This window comes from Ruditapes philippinarum, unplaced genomic scaffold, assembly GCF_026571515.1.
Source record: "Ruditapes philippinarum isolate M1 unplaced genomic scaffold, ASM2657151v2 ctg219_1_1_1_1, whole genome shotgun sequence".
In the NCBI taxonomy this organism is placed as follows: Eukaryota; Metazoa; Mollusca; class Bivalvia; order Venerida; family Veneridae; genus Ruditapes; species Ruditapes philippinarum.
In genome coordinates, this window is record NW_026859162.1 from 132092 (window position 1) to 151843 (window position 19752).

Here is a 19752-nt window from a genome sequence, read left to right on the forward strand (position 1 = left end):
CTTTTGCAAAAATAAATGCAATTTCAACATAATTTTAATAAAGTCGGAAACTTTGTGAAAAAAAATGTAGAATTTTCATTTCAAAATGTCCAGACGCCACCATTTAATATGTAAATTTCATTTTTTTCCTAGGGGAGGACCCCCAGACCGCCTACAAGGGGGAGGGTTTTTTTGACTTTCAAACACAAGCACCCCCCACCCGTCAAAAATTTGTGGATCCGGTCCTGATATAGCGCATCCTTTAACCATACCCCGTTTAGATAGCTGTCACAAAATTATAGCCGAGATGTTCCGATTGTGCATTCGGAAAGTTCGGAATTTATCCATGACAGAAATTTCTGACACGATTGTCAAAAACAAATGTTGAAACGTCTGCCCGGTTTAATCAAATACTTTACAATGCCATATTTAATACACTACCCCATTGTGTAGACGGCAAAATTTATATTTGAATAACCTTTCTATATCAAGTCTTCAAGAACTAAGTAATGTAAGTATCTACATATTTCCAAACTCCAAAACACTGGTGTTGGGGTAGTCTAATAAACTTGACGTTACAGACTTGTTATAGTTTTATGTCAGTCAAGCCTGACGTCTAATAGTTTTTGTTCATAAACGCATAGCATTATAAAGAATGCAAAAAATCTGGGTATGATATAGCCGGTAGAGCCTGGTGAATGCTGGTAGAGCCCCTATGAATGCCGGCAGAGCCCCGGAGGATGACGATGGAGCTAGGGTTGATCCTGGTAGAGCCCCGATAAAGCCCGGTTCATTTAAAAAGAATCACTACAATTTGCAATGATTGCACTTTTTTGTATTAAAACCCTTACCATTTCCCTTCTATCCAGTCTTGCAAAAGATTTTTCAGCAAATCATCATGAATTATGTATCAATGTAATCATGTTCGCGCGTTTTCAATCCACCGGGGTTCTACCGGTGCTCTGTCTGGATCGTCCTGGACTCAGCCTGGATCGACCGGGGCTCTGGCTGGGTCAACCGGGGCTCTTTTGGCATCATCAGGTATCGACCGGGAAAGCACCGGCATTAACCATAGCTTCACCTGGGCTCTGCCTTGATGATCCGGAGTGCATCCTGTGTGGTTAGTTGGGAATTACCGTAGTGCTGCCGGGGTTAGTGTGACCGCAACAATTATTCACCCCGGATCATCCCGGTAACTCACAGGTAACTTACCTTGATGGTCCTGGGCTCTGCCGGGAGTAAGGGAGACCACAACTTTATCTTCTTTTCTTTCAATTTCATGCTCAATCATTAACAAAATCTCTCCAATCAATTTAAAATAAAATAAAAACATCAATCTATTTTTGTCTATCTGCCATACTGGTTAAGTAAAGCGCTTTACAGATTGATTCCAAGTTTTTGAAGGAAAAAATATATTCAAACACGCTGACGGTGCATGGGCAATTATTTCGTTAAAAAGATATTCCTTTAGAAACTTCTGACTCATTTAAATTAGCCAATCCGATTTCGCGCACTGTATGGCGCAATTTGTTTATCGGCTGTATAAGATATTTAATTAAATAAGAGGATTAAATCATAACAACTAACATGGAAGTATAGTAAAATATTTTGCATGAAAACTTGGTTTATTAGGTATACATATATAACGATTCAATGATTAAAATTAGTCAATTTTGACCAAAGTAAACATGGGTAACAACTAACATGGTAATATGCCTTAAATATGAATAAGCCATGATACTTATAAATTTCCTGAAGAAAATAAAAATATTAGCATTTTCAGGGTAAATTTGGTTCTCTGATACCAAAAGGCACCACCCAACTTGTTATGTTCAACATCATTGGACATACATGTAGCATAGCGTTCATAAAATAAATCTGAAGGTCAAAGGTCAAGGTCTTTGAAGGAAATGCTTGTCCACAGCAAAACTGATACAGTCTTGTATTGAGTAGAGTTTATTTAAAAGGGATGTAATGTTCATTTAGTTAATATCCATTCTGTTTTATATCTACATGGGTGCAAGTTTTCTGGCATATGCCTGAAGCTCAGGTTTTTTTGTGACAAATTTCATTATGTTTTACTATTAGATTATGTAGGAAAATGATCGTGAATAAAGGTTTTCAGTGTTTTTTGTTCGAATTTACAACTTGCACCCATGTATATATTTATTATGTTGTATCATCATAATGTGACTTGATCTTTTCAATAATAAAATGAATTATCACAATTCATCTATGTAATTGTATTATGGAACCATCTCTAGCATTGAGGGATTTTAATACAACTTGGCACAAGTTTCGCTTTTGGGAAGTGAATTGATTGCAGCAATATTTAGGTCCCTGTGGACTTGAAAATGGGAGCATGTTGTCATGTTTTTGTTAATATTTCAGATCACTATAAAATGAGCCAAGAGTCTGGTCAAGGAGACAAGAAGGGCCACTCTGTATTGTTACGGAAGGGGTCCTCAAGCAAGATGGCCTTGAAGGAGAAGATTGTAATAATTTATGAAGCTTTTTTCCAGGTAAGAAATCCAAACAATAATGAACCATTTTCAAAAGTGATTTTTAACTTTTTTAGAATAATATCATAATTATCAGTTTGTAATTATCAGCATGATAGTTTAAAGGTATAGAAAGAAAAACTGAGTGAAAGTTTTATAATATGTGGTTTCTTGTAACCAAAAATTAATTTTTTTATTGATTTGTATCCTAGGGTGAAGATCCATCAGCTGGTAATCCAAATTTTTGGGATGAATTTTTCTTGCTGAAGGTAAGTTGTTTTGTTCAAAATTTAAAGAAAACTGTGTTTTGTATAAAGTTTTAAACATTATAATAGGGTAGATATAAAATCTTGTATATTGTAAATCCATTCAGATAAGTAAAACTGTGTCAGGTACATTCATGATGCATAATATCATATTTTTTTTTTCTGATAAATTTATGCATACATGATGTGTTAAATATATTAAATTTTATAGATTAGATCCAGTGAAAAAATGAGTCCTTAATATATATTTTTTGTTAACTTGTTTCCATTTTAGGCTAATACAGTTTTCTTAGAGTCTGAATGTGAGAAGCTGTCAGGGGAAGCACTTGCTTCATTGAAGGTAGGTACTAGATAATGACATATTTGAATTCAAAAAAAATAACAAGAACAACTATGATAGGAAAAGTATTTAAGTTTATTATTTCTATTTTCACTGGGTTTGATATATACCTGTATAATACAATATATATAATATTGTTCATATGATTTCCTGTAGTTTCCTTAAACACTGGTTGCTGGTGGCAACTTGTTCTACCTATGTGATCAGTGAAAACCATCATCAGTCACAGACCAGCTGTCTGTTCACACACACTATATACTTTCTGCACAATTGTAATATTTCACTTTAAATATCTGATTCTGACAATCAAAAAACATTAACTTCTATGTTCTGTGGAATATTCAAGATTCTATTTCTAATTTTATGTAATAGATTTAAAATTTTATTGTTCAAGTAAACTTCATCAATTAGAAAAAAATAATGTTGTTGTAACTCTGATTACTAGTTACTGAAGATATTCATATGAAATATGATGAAGTCATATATTATAATGCATTATTTCACTATTTCCTGTTTCATATTGTATTCTAAAATGATGTTAAATGTTATATATTTTCAGGATAATTTTAACCTGATGTTTTTGAAAGCTGTAGAAACACTAAAACAGGACAATCCAATTAGAACTGCCAATGCTATACATGTAAGTAGTGTATACGTTATTTGCTGGGTTTCATTGTCAAAACTAGAAATGCTCTTTTGTTTATTTATAAAAAAACTAAGTTTAGAAAAATGATAAGGTCTTGGTCAGATTATGATGTAATTAAAAGTTTTTTATGTACATTATCTGATACAATTGTAACACACCTCTGTGTCCAGTAATAAAATAATCCATTCATTAATAAACTTAATGGTATATTTTACCTCTCGACAAAAAAATCAGAGTTAAACTAATAACCTAATTGCTTGGTAATGTGTAAGATTTGAATAACTTACACAATCTAAGCATATTAGAGATTTTCTTTTAGTGATATTTTAATTGGTGCCTGAAAAGTTGCCAAGAGTAAAAATTATTCATGAAATTACAGAATCAATCTTCATACCAAGGAGACAAGAATATGTCTTTATGCCAATAATGTTATGATTTATTTCAAATATCGTATATTTGATCTCAGACTATATTTATCAGCATATTCATCTATTTAATCAGACATTGTGTGCCCTTGTTCGTGGTATTTGCAAGAAGACATTGAAGGACTCTGGTTTTGATGTAATCAACATTATAATTGGTTTTGACTCAGCTGAAGCAGTTATTCAGGTTTGGTTAATTGCTGCCATTCATTCAGATTTTATTTGCATAATTTTAAGGTGTGTTTAAATAAAGAAGCTGCCTTGTATGGTAAATTTTACTTTGAGGATACAAATAGACTTGAACTTGTTCATTTATTATCTATTCCACTGTCTCGCTTGCCATCTGTAGACTGCAAAAATAGTGGAATGTTGAGGCATCTGTGACCTATGGACACATTTCCATTTAACAGAAAAAGCTCACTACCAACCTTTTTAAGTCAAGGAGGTGCAGGAAAATTTGGGTCCAAATTTTATACAGTCATAATTAAGGTGGTGAATTCCAAAGTATGTACATTTTGAAAGTAAAAAAGCTTTTTTTATGACATACAAAAAATGCTGCTGCTTTAGGACAGTTGACATACCAACATTATTGTCACTGCTTTTATTATCCTTTGCTTATGTATTGATACGATGTGTTTATGATTTAGTTAAATCACTAAAAGAAACCATTGGTGGTAATACAAGAATGAATCTTTTGTTTGTTGAACCATTCTTTTATATTTACAGTCATTGATAGAAAGTGTAAACAGATTTCTAAATGGAGACTACCCTATTGCATTAAAACAGCTGATCCTGAAATTTTTACTTGTTTTAGCATCTGTAAGTATGTAACTTAAAGGTAACATTGGATTTGTTTATTGTTTAATTGATAATTTATTTTTATGCTTTAGATAATGATGAGTAATTCATAGAGCAATTCTTATCTGTAATTAATAGGGAATTTTGATTATTAATGACTGAAAGGGATGTTATGCCTCAGAAAAATAGATTTAATTTACTGTAACAGGACACAAAACATAAAAGTTTTTGCAATATAAAGATAATAATATTTATTTTTTGGCCTTAGATAATCAGTTATGGATAAACAGATTGTAAAGGCAATGTCTCCGTCAAAATAGTTGAAGGGTGAAATGTGCAAATTCATATTACAGTGAAACAATGCTGCCATATTGTTTCCTATATTTTCTGTTATGTATAGTAAGTTTGACGCAGGATATTTTATGAGTTTGACAATATTTATTTACAATACTTTGCTTTGAAAAAAAATATCATTGATTAAGTGTGTAAGAATTGATTTATTTATAGGTAACGGACAACATCAGTCAGAATACATTGTTAGAGTACATCTTGATAAACAGTGTGTATGAGTCATTGGTACAGATATTAGCTAATCCTGTATCCAGGCAAACACTTGGTGTTGATGCTATACTAGTTCTTACACTGCTTGTACAATATAGGAAATATGAGGTAAATAAATACAATACAGAAAATATGAGGTAAATAAATACAATACAGAAAATATGAGGTAAATAAATACAATACAGAAAATATGAGGGAAATAAATACAATACAGAAAATATGAGGTAAATAAATATAAGAAATATGATGAAAATAAATACAGGAATTATGAAAGTAAATAAATAGAGAAAATGCAAGGTAAATATAGGAAATTTGAGGTAAACAAATATAAGAGATATGAGGGTATTAAACACAAGAAATATGAGGTAAATGAATATAGGAAATATATGGTGATTTTAAAAAGTAAATCTAAGGTGAATGAACATAAAGAAAAATTTTATGAGGTAAGAAAGTATAGAAAGATTGATTGTATGTATAGAATATTGGACAGTTTATACAGGTTGCTAATATTCTTTTTGTTACATTAATTTTGAATTTATATAATTCTAGGAATTTTATCTGAGAATTGTTATATCTAAATCTATATATATGTATATAATTGACAGAGTGTGGGTAGTTCTACTCAGGTGCCTGTTTGTGCCTGAAATAATGCACGGAAGAGCACCTGAGATCTTCCTCCACCAGGAAATGTGGAAAGTTGCCATATGACCTATACTGTGTTTGGTGTGACGTAAATTCAAATCGAACAAACCATAATGCATTAAAACAAAATCAATTAACTTATCATACAGGTGATTTTTATAACAAGTAACCTTTTAAAATCTTCTACTAAATGGCAGAAGGAAACAACAAATATAAATATATATAATTGATTTGATGTAGATTTTGAAATTTCATCATATTTGTTATTATTTCAGTCTGCAAATCCATATATTGTGAAGTTATCCATACTGGACGATGAATTAGCTCTAACTGTAAGTCTTTATTGTCTTCAATTCCTTTATATCTCAGTTTCTTGTGTACAAATATTGACATTATACATGTAAGGAAAACCTGTGACCCCCCTGGATGGGGCCAGTTTTGACCATAGGTCTATACTTTGAAGAAGAAAAACTTGGTAGAGGTCCACTAGACAATGTTTCATGCCAAATATCTAAGCTCTAGCCTTTGTGGTTTCAGAGAGGTTTTACTATATAATGATATTTTTTAGAACTTATGAAGGTTCTGAAGTAAGTAAACAATATTTAGATTCTTATTTATTTAGGTTTTTTATGTGATTAAATTAAAAAATTTAAAATTGATTCATCAACATTTGATGTGAAACATTACCATTTCTTTATTGGTAAAATTATTTAAGTGTACAACACCATGGGTTTAGAGATGATTCTTGTCTAAAATAGTATACAAAAAGGAAAAAATTGTAATGCTATAAATAGTGACAAACAAAATATAAAATGATTTTAAATTGATGTATAGTGACTTATCATTGTCATAAACTAAATGCTGTACAGGAGTTTAATTTTCTGCACAGACCCATTTTTCAACCAGTGCTGGATTTATTTAAACTTGTAAATGGGAAATATTGTACATTATACAATGGCTGGATAATGTGATAGAAAATGGCTGGATGATACTTAGTATTGATGTTTTTTTGAATGATTTTTTTTATCATTATCATATACCCATATATATGTTACAGGGTTATGCTGAGGTGGTTTCAGTGGCATTGTCTGATTTTAACAGGTGAGTATTTTAAATCTTTCTTTTTTGTAAAATTCATTCATATTTCATTTAGTTTTGTTTCATTGAAATATAAATGGAACTATTCAATCATGATAATTACAAAATGCAAAAGGACATTGCTGGTAAACTTAATTTTAAATGCATTTACCCAATATATATTTATCAATGTTTTATTGAATAAATGTAGAATAACAAAATTTTGGTAAATTTATATTTGTATTAAATAACATGTGTATATTTTTGCAGGGATTATAAAATAAGAAATTCAGAACAGCAGACTGGTTGGTTTTCTACTCTAGCTAGCATGGTAAATATGCATATGTTTCTTATCACAAACCCAGATTTACTAAGACCAGAGGAGTATGCTTAACTAGTGGGTGTAGATTTTGGGCATTCTGTTCATTATTTCTGGTGTTATTGCACATTTGAGTATATTTGTATAACCAACAAAATGGCTTCACATGTACGATTGAAACTTTGCACATTTGAATATATTAATAAAGATCCAGGTTCTATCAGATAGGTAACATGCTCAGTGTCGTAACTGTGGGCTGCATGTGTCTTGTATAGTAACAAGATTAACCTCTCATCATTTGTTTTGAACCAAGATGGATCTGAATTGCTTCGTAAAATATTTATATATATACCAGTGGAAAAATGTTTTAACTGTCAAGTTTTAAGGTGGATAATTGTCTTTAATTTCTTTCTTTGTATGATGTATTTTAATGGGTTGGTATCAATATACTGTATCTTATGTATTTTTATTAAAAATTTAGGGTAAAAATGTCATTTTAGTGTGATTATGTCTTTTAAAGGGAGGTAATAGGAAATTCACTAACTTATTTTATTTGTGATTATGTACCAAAGAATTTGTTTGCTTTCTACAGTAAAAGTATATGTTCATGTTTTGTTGTTTAAAAAGAATATTGTAAATATTATTAAGAATACACATGTGGAGACTTTTCGGTTTGGCATTACATGATTTGTTTAAAACTCGATCTTATTTCATAACATTTACTGTTTGGTCTGTTATATTTGAACTTTCTTTCTTTGATAAGTGTTTGGAATGTATGATATAAATAAATTGTAATATATAAATAAAAACTATAGTATTTATAAAGAATCGTTTGTTTATATTCAGGTTGGAAATATGTTTGTAGCGGAGGAGAAAGAAATGGCTGCTGTTAGGTAAGTTGGTCACAATTTCAGCATTCTTAAACTGTCAAATTTGTTGTAGAATTGTTTCACAAGTTTGATGCATAAAGCTGAATTCAGCATAACAATATAATCATGATTGGTCATCATATGTAATGAAGTTGACTTGACACAAATAAGTAAAATTAAAAGTTTTTATTTTTTCATTGGATTGTCTCCCTTTGATTGTAATGTGTTTTGTCTTTGGTAAACTAGAATTGACTAGTAATAAAGTTTTTGTTGTAATTTTAAGCAAATTCCATTTTGTTACTAGAGTAATCATGTCATTTTTAGTTCAGCCTGTGTAAAAGTCCTTGTTATTTATGATTTCATTTAGATTACTTGCATTAAACTAAGAGAGTTAATAAATATAAATTTATATACACTAATCTATTTATCATATTTTCCTTACTTTTTTTCAGAGCCAATGACTCTGTTCTGCTAGCATTATATGAAGCTATACACCTGAATAGGAACTTTATTACAGCTTTGACGCATGTATGTTGATATATTACCTTATTTATAGTCTTTATGTTGACATTTTTAAAGAAGAAAAGTCTTTTATTAGAGTATAAATAAAGTCAGTATACAAAATTGTTCATATATCAATCATCTTACATAATCTATAGTTAAATTCTACAGTCTATAGTACATAATGTACAGATACATAGTGATGGAATGTATTGTTATGAAATGTACTGATATTTCATTGAATAACTTTGTTAAGGGTATTTCCCAAACAATTTAATTTTCTGGAGGGACATATAGTTGACAGCCTTCTTTCTATTCTTTGGTGACACTTACTTCCTGGTTACTTGTAACATGTTATTGACTGATTTCTTACATATTTGAGTGGGAGTAATTTCTATAGGCCTGTATCCTTTAATGGGAGTTATATGGTGGTTTGGTCATTGATATTAATCATAAAAGTGGCTGAGTGGTTAAGGTCGTTGACTTCAAACCACTTTCCTCTCACTGCGGGTTTGAATCCCGACAGGGATTTTGGACTTTTTCATGTAAGAAAGCTATAATAATGCACATTAGGGCACCTTAGGTCTTCCTCCATCAGTAAAGTTGGAAAGTCACCATATGACCTATACTGTGTTGGTGTGAGGTAAAACCCAACCCAAAAAAATCCTCATCATTATCATCTTTTAAGCTCAGATTAGATTTTTCTTTCCACAATGTGATTTTGATCCAATGACCCATATTTTCATTTAATACATTTGTTGTTGTTGTTTTCTGTTGGAATGATAATGTTAAAGCTGATATAACTCTTGTTTCAGGCACATGCCCCCTCAATACCATCTACCCCACCGTCGTCCCCAGCCCCCGATACCTCACCAGTAGAAGACAAACAAGGTAGGGTATAACCATTCACTTATCCAGAATGAGAGTAGAAAATTGATCTTACATATATAAAAGTTGAAAGTTTAATGTTACATGTATATTGGCCTGTTTGTAATTAATCTTGTGATAAGGATTTTACTGTTCCGTACCAAACTAGATATCTTAGATGAACTGCATCATATTTCAACTAGACAAAACCATTGAATTTCATCATGAGAGATACTAAAGTTTATATATAAAATAAATTTTGTTACATTTTTTCATTTGTCAACTTACAGGTCAAGATTTATATAACCTTTGTCTTTCACCATGATCTGTGTATGTTATTTATGGGGCTTTGTTTTATCAGGGATAAGATATATAAACTTTATGTTAATTCATTGCAATTATTGACGTCCATACTTCCAGTGCCTGGAGCGGCGTATGGACCCGTCATTGAGCCTAGATCTCTGTTATTATTTTATTTTATTTCAGTAAATCAATTAGAGAATTTCCCAACACCCATAGAGCCTGCCCACCAACCTACAAACCTTCTAGTCACATTTCTTGAATACAGCTCAGTAGTCACACAAGATACAAAAGGTATATAATCTATAACTATATGTAATGTTACATTATCATAATGTATTTACAGTTTTATATTAACTAGCAATGACTGGATAAGCTTAGACAAGCCTCATTATATTGGATAAAATTGAATATTTCAAATTTAGATGCACTTTTTTGTCTAGTTTATATGTCGCATTGACACTGTGGAGGTCATTTGGCAATTTTTTAGCTTAAATGATTCTGGAAGACTTCAGATGCTTCATTGCATTATTACAAGCATGAATGATTTCTTAAACAGGAAAACTAACATTCAAAGTACTTGTTTGCATTAGAAACATTGGTGGTGGCTGGCAAGCATTTCAAAGTTAATTACCTTAATCACTGGCATTGAGGTCCCCAGATTAATGTACAAATTTTGGTTCTCACAAAATTCACAGAAAGGATGTGTGTGTTAAACATTTTAGACTGGTTATATTATTTTAGCGGCTACCCACTACAATAATGCCAGACTGTGTCTTATGTGTGTGTTAAACATTTTAGACTGATTATATTATTTCAGAGGCTACCCGCTACAATAATGCCAGACTGTGTCTCATTATATTGACATGTATAGCAGAGGATCAGTATGCTAACTCACTCATGCATGACATCAATATGAATTTTAGAGTCCATCTACATAGAATGGTAAGCAGTTTTAGTTAAAAGTTAGTTCAATAAATCTCTAGTTTTCTGTCAAAATACAGAAAGATCAATTGATACACAATTATATTTTTTAGTACAAAATTTCTTATTTCATTTGATTTGGTTTGTTCTGTCATGGTACACTAACAATTGATAGAGCTTTGTCCTCTTTATATCCAAAATGTTAATGAAATCCAGATTGTCATACTATGACATTAGAAGACTTCATTGATGTAATTCATATATTCATTTACCATACCAATAATCCATGAAAATCAAAAGTTACTGAGCTTTGAGAAAATAGCTATAAGAAATGTATTAGAGGTGAAAAGTATTAGAAAAAATTCTCGCTTCAATGTGACATTGTTAGATGTTCTGCTAAACATATATTTTAAACTGTTTCAGCCGATGCGACATAGAAAAGCTAAATTTGAAGCATCACCTCCGTCTAGACCACTGGCCTGTGCATTATTAGGTAAATTGTTCATATCATTTAATAAAATTAATATGGAATACATGTATATACAAAATAATCATTGTTTATATTGTACATAATAGATAAATATGCAGTATTCCTCTTTACATAGTTGAAAGTTAAGGAATTTAGGTTATTCCAAAAGTATCTTTTAAGTTTTAGCCTTTAACCAGTTTTAAACTTAGTTCTTTAAATATAAGGACATTATTCAGTCCAGCTATGCACCTTGTGATTATAGATTATGAGATAAATATTTGTGATACATATTTCAGATCTGATGGTAGAATTTATAATGAGTCATCTGATGAAGACCATGCCACTAGAGCTTTATATGTAAGTGTTTGCATTGATGTGAGATCTCTTTAAGATTTAATTGCTGAATTACCTCTCATACAGTATCAATTAGCAGACTTATGTATATAACATCATATTTTGTATAGAAAATCATATTTGTAATTGTTTTTTAACTCTTGAATGTTACTTTTGATTCACTTACCAAGGTTAACAGCATGGCAGTCAGACAAGATACTTTGGCATCTTATTTTTAATATCTTTATGCTAATTATCAATGCTTAGTTTTCAATTTATTTAAAGATGGATGAGTCTGTGTAATGATTAAAAGGGATAACAATCTGGTGTACATTTCAGTCGATGTCTAGGTATATGTCACAGAGTTTTATGTTACCAGAAAAAATGCCGTGTGAGATTACAGTATCCATGGAAAAATCTTTGGACAGGTAACTTACTTCATATGAATGCCTTCATGTTTAATTATAGGACTTGTACTCACAACTGTTAAAGGCACATTATGCTTCAGAAACAAATGAATTTTTACTTCTTTAGAAAGTATAATGTTTAAAATTATGGTTTTCGTGAATGTTAGATGCTTGTTGCATGAAGAGTGTGCATAAAGAGCAGTGATGAATGTGAAATAATTTGTCATAAAAAAGAGCAAAATGTGAACAATGTAGTATTTTGACTTCCATACAAAATACTAATTCACTATAATTGTACTTACTGCCAAAATTCAACAGATGAAAAAGATGGTTTAGGTAATTGGCCAATGAGTAACTTTTTGGATACTACAAATGTACACCAAAATCAGAAAGATAAATGCAATTCTGAGATGTAAAGTGCCTTAAACTCTTTCTCGTTGTTTAAAATAATCCTTTAAATATGATTGTTTGTGGTATATTAAATACTGGTACTGACAAAAAAGAACTGCTTTATCTCATGAACAATGAGTTAAGTTGCTTTAATTTATAAACAGTGTTCAATCTAGAGCGCGCCATTGCGCCATTGACCCCCTGAAAAGACCGCCGGCGCAAAACAAATTCAACTGTGGGCCCGATGGGCGCACTCATAGGAAATGTCCTAAATGACATTAGAATACTTTCTTAAACCTGATTAAGTACATAAAAAAGGGTTCTTGCGAATAATATTAATAAATACTGAATTCAATACTGAAGTTTGTATAGAAAAACAAGAGCATGTTGGTAAGATAGTTACTGCACTCTTCGCTACGCTCTCTCGGCCGGGGTCTGTAAGTACTATGTAGACCTGTTCTTCGTACCGTAACTATTACTTACTTTTGAGTCACAGTTTTTATAAACAAAACAAATCGTCACAGATAATCCAATACGTGCGTGTAGTTATATTTTTTTCACGGTCAAAACAAATAAATATGTCATAACTTTCCGGAGGAAAAAAAAACTATATATTTGTGAAAAGTGCGAGTTAATTATAGAGAAGTGTGCATAAATTATTACGAACACGCCTTCATCCAATTAAAAAAGTCTTAAAGATGGAGCTAATCAAACACGATTGGCTAGGGAGTGTCTGACAATTGAGTAAATAAACTTTGATTGGTCTTTGGCTGGTCGGCGCTAAAACATTGTGCATATCATTAATCAATACAGACATCTTAAGCGTGACGTAAGAACTGCTGCCCTGACAAAAGATCAAAGGTACCGGTATGTCAATATACATTGTCTTAGCACCTGTTGACACTTTGTTTTTCGCTTGGATATATTGAGAAGGGTAAATGTTTTTAGCGACTATTGTAAGTTTATATTCTTCATCAACAAAGCTAATTGCAAAATATGATTTTATTTTATATATCGGGCGCTGATTAAAAAACTGAACATTATTATCAAATATCCCTGGTAACATTAAAATAAGATTCATATGTTTCTTTGAACATTATGTCATTGTTTCTTTACCAATTAGTTCTTAAAATTGAGCCTGTATCAACGCTAACAGAACTCTCAAAAAAGGTCAAAATAATGTCATTTTTTTAGTGAGTTGATTGTTTTGGAATTTTGCAACCGTTTTTGGTCTATATATATGGTACGTGTACAAGTAACTTAAAAGATACAATATCATATTTGAATTTGATGTTCTTTTAAGTGTGGGCCCCCTTTTTTCTCAAATGACCCTCTTTTGAAAAGTTTATGGGCCCGAAGGGCCCCCTGGGAATTTGTTCTAGATTGAACACTGTATAAAGATGAAATAAAAAAAGAAAAGTAAATACGACTTTACCCTGATAATGTCAGATGTGCAATTATGTATCTATGCTGTAGTCTAGCAACTTCTATATATTTTATTGCTGTGATAACAGAAATAGGGAAAGGAAATAAGTCAGCTTCATGAAATAGGTTTTGTGAATAGTTGGCAATATTCATTTATTGTATAATTTGGATTGGTATAGTTAACAGTTATCCATTTTGAGCATTTATCTTTAAACTTGATAATACTATTGCAGTAATTATGAAATTTAACATTGTTTTTTTTTCAGCTCTAATAAATTTACTGAAATTTATCCTGTCACATGAAAATCATCTGGTTAAAAGAGCTAACATATTCCATATTTGTTCAAAGGTAGGTCAAATTTTCCATTTTGTTAAAACATACCAATGTATAAGTACATTTTATATTTGGTATATCTTATAAAGTTCATAATTATTCACATTAATTAATGATTGAATAAACTGTGATATATCTTTTCAAATTAAGATACACAGTTATATATAGTAACAGATTTATAAACATATATATAAAATGTCCGGTTTGATCAAAAGGAAGAGCATTGGACTGTGAATCTGGCAACTTGGGCACTATTCTCGGATGGTGCTGGTCACTTGATTGATCCTTTCTATGGTCATTCACACTGTACCTCTGTTTTATCATTTCTTTGTGAAAGTGAAGGCAACTATATTCTGGTTAACAGCTGGACAGCTTTCTCAGGGATGATGCATAGGCTGAACTTTGGTTAGGTTAATTTAATGTGCCTTACTGCCATGATGGTGAACTGGCAACACCACCACAACAAATGTATGATGATTTTACTAGCAAATGATATGTTTTCTTTGTTGTTTTTATTTAAGTAGCTAAATAAATAATCGTTATTTTATTTTATATTTCAGATAGTGAATATTTTCAATTTATTTATAACATATGGAGATACATTCTTGCCCAACCCCAATAGTTATGATGAACTTTACTATGAGATAATTAGAATGCACCAAGTGTTTGACAATCTTTATTCCATGGGTATGTTATAGTTACCTTATATTATTAGTTTAAAGTGGTTTTTTTTAAGGTTATATGACCCTTTATAAATGGTTATATTGCAAACAACCATTTATATATGGTCATATAACCTGTCAGGAAGATTTTTAAGAAATTTATAATACAACAAAATTCCTTTTTTTAGAGAGAAAAAAGTGAGATTGCTTCATATAATGACAGCAGCCATGTATATAAAACGAAATGAAAGTCCTGATTATCCAACAAAAAGCCATGTGACAAACATGCAGTGTTATAAATACCAAGTACATGAGTACATAAAACTTTTCTTGTAATATTAAGTACATGTAATTGCTTTTACATAGAAAAAAAGTATATCTAGACATGTTAGTTGCTGTAATATACTGAAAGCTTTAACCACATGGTGTCAAATGAACTTTTTTTTAAATTTGAGGGATATTCTGAAGGTATTATCAAATTAATGAATGGTGTAACTGATAGGAAAGAACACCCAAACAAAGTCACTATTATTAAGGCATTGTCGGGTTGCATGACTTGAATATATTAAAAATTCATGTAGATCATTGTAGAGTTCAGCAAGATATTTTTGTATAGATACAAAAGCAAGTTTTGAAGTTTTACAATACTTGTAATAATACTGATGAAAGATGAATATTTATTTAATAGTTTTTAACACAAACAAAATGTACATTTGTTTCTTTATTTAAGCATTAAGGTATACAACAAGTGAGGGTGAACACAAAGAGTCTGCTGCCAGACTAACCAACCATCTTATAAATGTAAGGTGTGTATCTTTATTATTACTTCACAAAGACATTTCAATATGAAATATAGTACTCTGGTGATTATGTAGGCTTAAGATATGTTTTGGTTTTAATTCTTGAAACTGTTGAGTGCTGTCGTGTTGGCAATTAACGTTTCACTTGCTGAATTTACTGAAATGACTTGTATAACCTTCTGCTTGAGCCTGTCCATTTATCAATATTAGGGATATTGCAATAAAAATTAGAAGTTTGTCAGACATCTGTAATGGACTTGGTCAAAATACACAGATATATAGCCAGGCTAGGGTCTATTCTGGTGGAAAATGTTTTGAAGTTCAAGCATTTCGCATATCATAATAGTTAGGGTTAAATTGATAACAGTTGGGCTGTTGTTATGAATTTTGTTTGTGAGCTCTGTCTCATTTGATTTTATGGAGATTGGTAAGTATGTGTGAAAATTGGGCTTTAATTTAGGCATATTGGTACAAGTTTTCAGGAATTTGCTCAGGATTTTTTTAGTCATGAAGGCACTCTTGTTCAGTATGAAATCAATCAGTATAATAATAATGTTAAATTTAAGTTTTTCATGTTTTCTGAAACAGAGTCGTGGTAGAGAAAAGGGGATTGTCTTAGCATACAGTGTCGTAAGTTAGCTAAGTTTTTCACAAAATGGACTTATTATTTGAAATGATATTCTACTATTTATTTATGATTATTTTGTTATATATTTCAGGGCTATAGTGAACCATTTTACACCAAAGGTTGATAGCTGGGCTGCAAACAACCACCTGTCATCTCTGACTGAAGAACAGGTAGGACATGTAATTTTTACCTGTAGGAACAATATCAAATTGTTTGATAGAAATATTTGTCTGATAATAGTCTAGTAATGTTCCAAATTAATCCTGTGATGTGAAAGAAGCCATTTTTTAACCTGAATAAATTGATGTGATACCTGGCTTCAACATGACATAGTGATTATCTCCCTTTGATCAAATTATGAAAGTCATGTGCCTTTTTGTTTCCTACATTATCGTTACCTTGACGATGAGGAATGTTCTATATAAGGGAGACTTGTATTTTTTGATAAGTGTTAAATTGACTTTTGACGTAATCGTAGATTATTATTATGATTTAGTTGAATAGTATAGTTAAAACATATATAATATAATATATTAAGCATGATTGTGATGAAAGGTTAAACATACTTTTACTACTCTCAATAAAAGCACTTCCTGAATATGAGTAGACAGTTGTGATTCCAGCATGGTTCGAACCTATGATCCCTGAGTTGAGATCACAAGGCCACAACTTACCTCTGTTATCATTATAGATGAATAAACATAAAACTTTTTTTTTTAAAGTCTTGTTATTTTTTTTTTAAAAATGCACCTTACAAACATACAAGTTTAGCATTTAGAGTTTATACCATCATTTTATACAGGTGTTGGAAGTAGTACGAGGGAGTTATGATACACTAACACTCAAGTTACAGGACAGCCTCGATCAGTTTGAAAGATACACAGAAAAACCAAATGAAGCTTCCTTCTTTACACAGCTGGTAGGTTAAAACCAATTGAGCCGTGTCACGACAAAACCAACATAGTGCGTTTGCGCCCAGCCTGGATCCAGACCAGCCTGCGCATCCGCGCAGTCTGATCAGGATCCATGCTGTTTGCTTACCAACTCTATTACAAGTAGAGAATCTGATAGCGAACAGCATGAATCCTGATCAGACTGCGCAAATGCGCAGGCTGGTCTGGATCCATGCTGGTCGCAAAAGCACTATGTTAGTTTTGTCGTGACACGGCTCAATTCTGTTCTTTTAAAATACAACATTATTGCAGAATAGCTTTAGTATATGGAGTTTGTCATCCACTGACTTGGGATTTAAAATATTAACTCATCCGCTAGCATATTTGTGCTTGGAAATATACTGTACTAGGAAGGGTATGTTGTTCTGTAAAATAATACAAAATGTATGATACTTGAGTTCTGATGCAAGTATTAAATTCTAAATAAGCTACAGTCGAGAATTTGAAATTTCAACATTAAAGCTGTCAACAATGACCCTTACCCTGTTAGAATCAAAAGTAGTTGCCTTTGGCACCAATATAGAACCAGAATCAAAAGTAGTTTGCCTTTGGCACCAATATAGAACCAGGATAGCCTGTACAATCATGCAGTGGTTAAGGTTGTTTAGTTCAAATCACTTGTCTCTCACTGCTGTAGGTTCAAATCTTGCAAGGGACTTTGGATTCTCTCATGTGAGCAAGCTACCCAGCTAGCTTATGGAATGTTGGTGGTTCTACTGTGGTGCCTTTTAGTGCCTTAAATAATGGATAGAGGGGCCCATGTGGTCTTTTAAATGGGCTGTTCCAAATTCATGGCAAGTTGAGTCCATCTCATCAATGTGACAGGTTAAGGGAGAAGAACTAGTGATTGGTATTGTGTGCATTTTCAATACATTGATGGAATACTTGGTTTATACAAAAAAAGTTTTAGTTCGATTGTGTATGAAGCTTAAAGCTTATAGACATACTCTTGAACCAACCAGTACTGAGCAATGAGTGTAAAGTTTCTTGCTCAAGGAAACATGGAATACTTGATGTAAGTAAAGGTATTTTTTTAAGTAAGGTAAATTGTTTTACGTTTGCAGAAAAGATCATATCTGATATATAAATTTGCATAAGGTATTTAGTAGTTCAAAATCTCTATTTTAGGTGCGGTCAATAACAATAGATGTACGGAAATCAGTGTCAGAAATAAACATAGATCAACAAACAATCCTTCAAGAAGTTTCCACCATGCCACCTACTCCTTAAAGAAAGAGGGGGACAGAACAAAATGATTCAAGGGTGAATACAGAAGTACAGCCAAACCTTTCACTGGAAGTCTTATGCTGAAGGAAGGAGTTTTAGACAAAACATACTGACAATGAACTAAAAATTTCATTGCGACTCATTTACATATAATAAACAGTTTAGGAAAGTGAAAAAGCAAACCTTTTGCACTTGTGGCCTAAGTTTATCATAGATTTAAATAAATGTTAAGTGTATGATTTATTTTTAAGTTTGATGGGGGGGGGGTATGTCAATCAGGGCATTAATCTATTTTAGCTCTGTATGGAAGTAATGGTCTTGATAGGCAAATGGCCTTTGAACAGGAGGTATTGTTTAGCTGTAAATAGTTTATAATGAGGGAATTATTTAAAGTGCTAGTTATAGATAATACTCATATCATCCGTTATATGTCATAAATATTTCTGATTAAGTGAGACGCTGTGTATATAAATTGCTGGTGGCAAATGAATTTATATGAGCCGTGTCACGACAAAACCAACATAGTGCGTTTGCGACCAGCATGGATCCAGACCAGTCTGCGCATCCGCGCAGTCTGATCAGGATCCATGCTGTTCGCTTACAAACCCTATTACAAGTAGAGTAACTGATAGCAAACAGCATGGATCCTGATCAGACTTTGGGATGCGCAGACTGGTCTGGATCCATGCTGGTCGCAAACGCACTATGTTGGTTTTGTCGTGACGCGGCTCATATATCAACAAAAAGTAAAGGAGCTGCTGCATTGTTACAGAGATGTTTAGTTTGTTAAATTCATGTCATATCACAGATCTTGAATCTCAGCTTTAGTAGCAACAGCAGTAAATCAAATAAGATTCAAATAAGAAAACAAAAACGTTTTTAAAACTGGTTCTGCTACAAGTATTTATAAGATAAAAGCACAAATAAATGTGGCATTAAAATGTTGCGCAAATGTAGGGATTTTCTAAATAATACCATCTTTTTACACATTTTAAGAGAAAAAAAAGTTGTTACAACTTTACCTTTGCTGATTTTATCAATGATACAGTATTTTGACTATGTTTTATGATTTTTTGTGTTACAATGTTTAATTATATATGAAAGCATTCCTA

At 31.7% G+C, this 19752-nt stretch overlaps 1 protein-coding gene across 2 annotated transcripts; it reads left to right on the forward strand.

The window, feature by feature from the left end:
- The first annotated feature begins 294 nt into the window (after window positions 1-294).
- Window positions 295-19215, forward strand: LOC132755471 (armadillo-like helical domain-containing protein 3). Of its 2 annotated transcripts, XM_060746346.1 has the most exons (25): window positions 295-490; window positions 2371-2501; window positions 2693-2749; window positions 3021-3086; window positions 3646-3726; window positions 4234-4341; window positions 4881-4973; window positions 5460-5621; window positions 6431-6487; window positions 7213-7256; window positions 7503-7563; window positions 8398-8444; window positions 8873-8948; window positions 9737-9812; window positions 10275-10382; window positions 10909-11033; window positions 11436-11505; window positions 11778-11838; window positions 12154-12242; window positions 14303-14385; window positions 14931-15057; window positions 15763-15838; window positions 16552-16630; window positions 17263-17379; window positions 18542-19215. In XM_060746346.1, exons 2-25 carry the CDS (start codon window positions 2382-2384, stop codon window positions 18641-18643), a joined length of 2085 nt encoding a protein of 694 aa, XP_060602329.1. In that variant the 5' UTR covers window positions 295-490; window positions 2371-2381; the 3' UTR covers window positions 18644-19215. The 2 variants fall into 2 exon arrangements, with proteins under 2 accessions (XP_060602329.1, XP_060602328.1); XM_060746345.1 differs by lacking the exon at window positions 295-490 and having other exon boundaries at window positions 2263-2501; window positions 18542-19214.
- The last annotated feature ends 537 nt before the right edge of the window (window positions 19216-19752 follow it).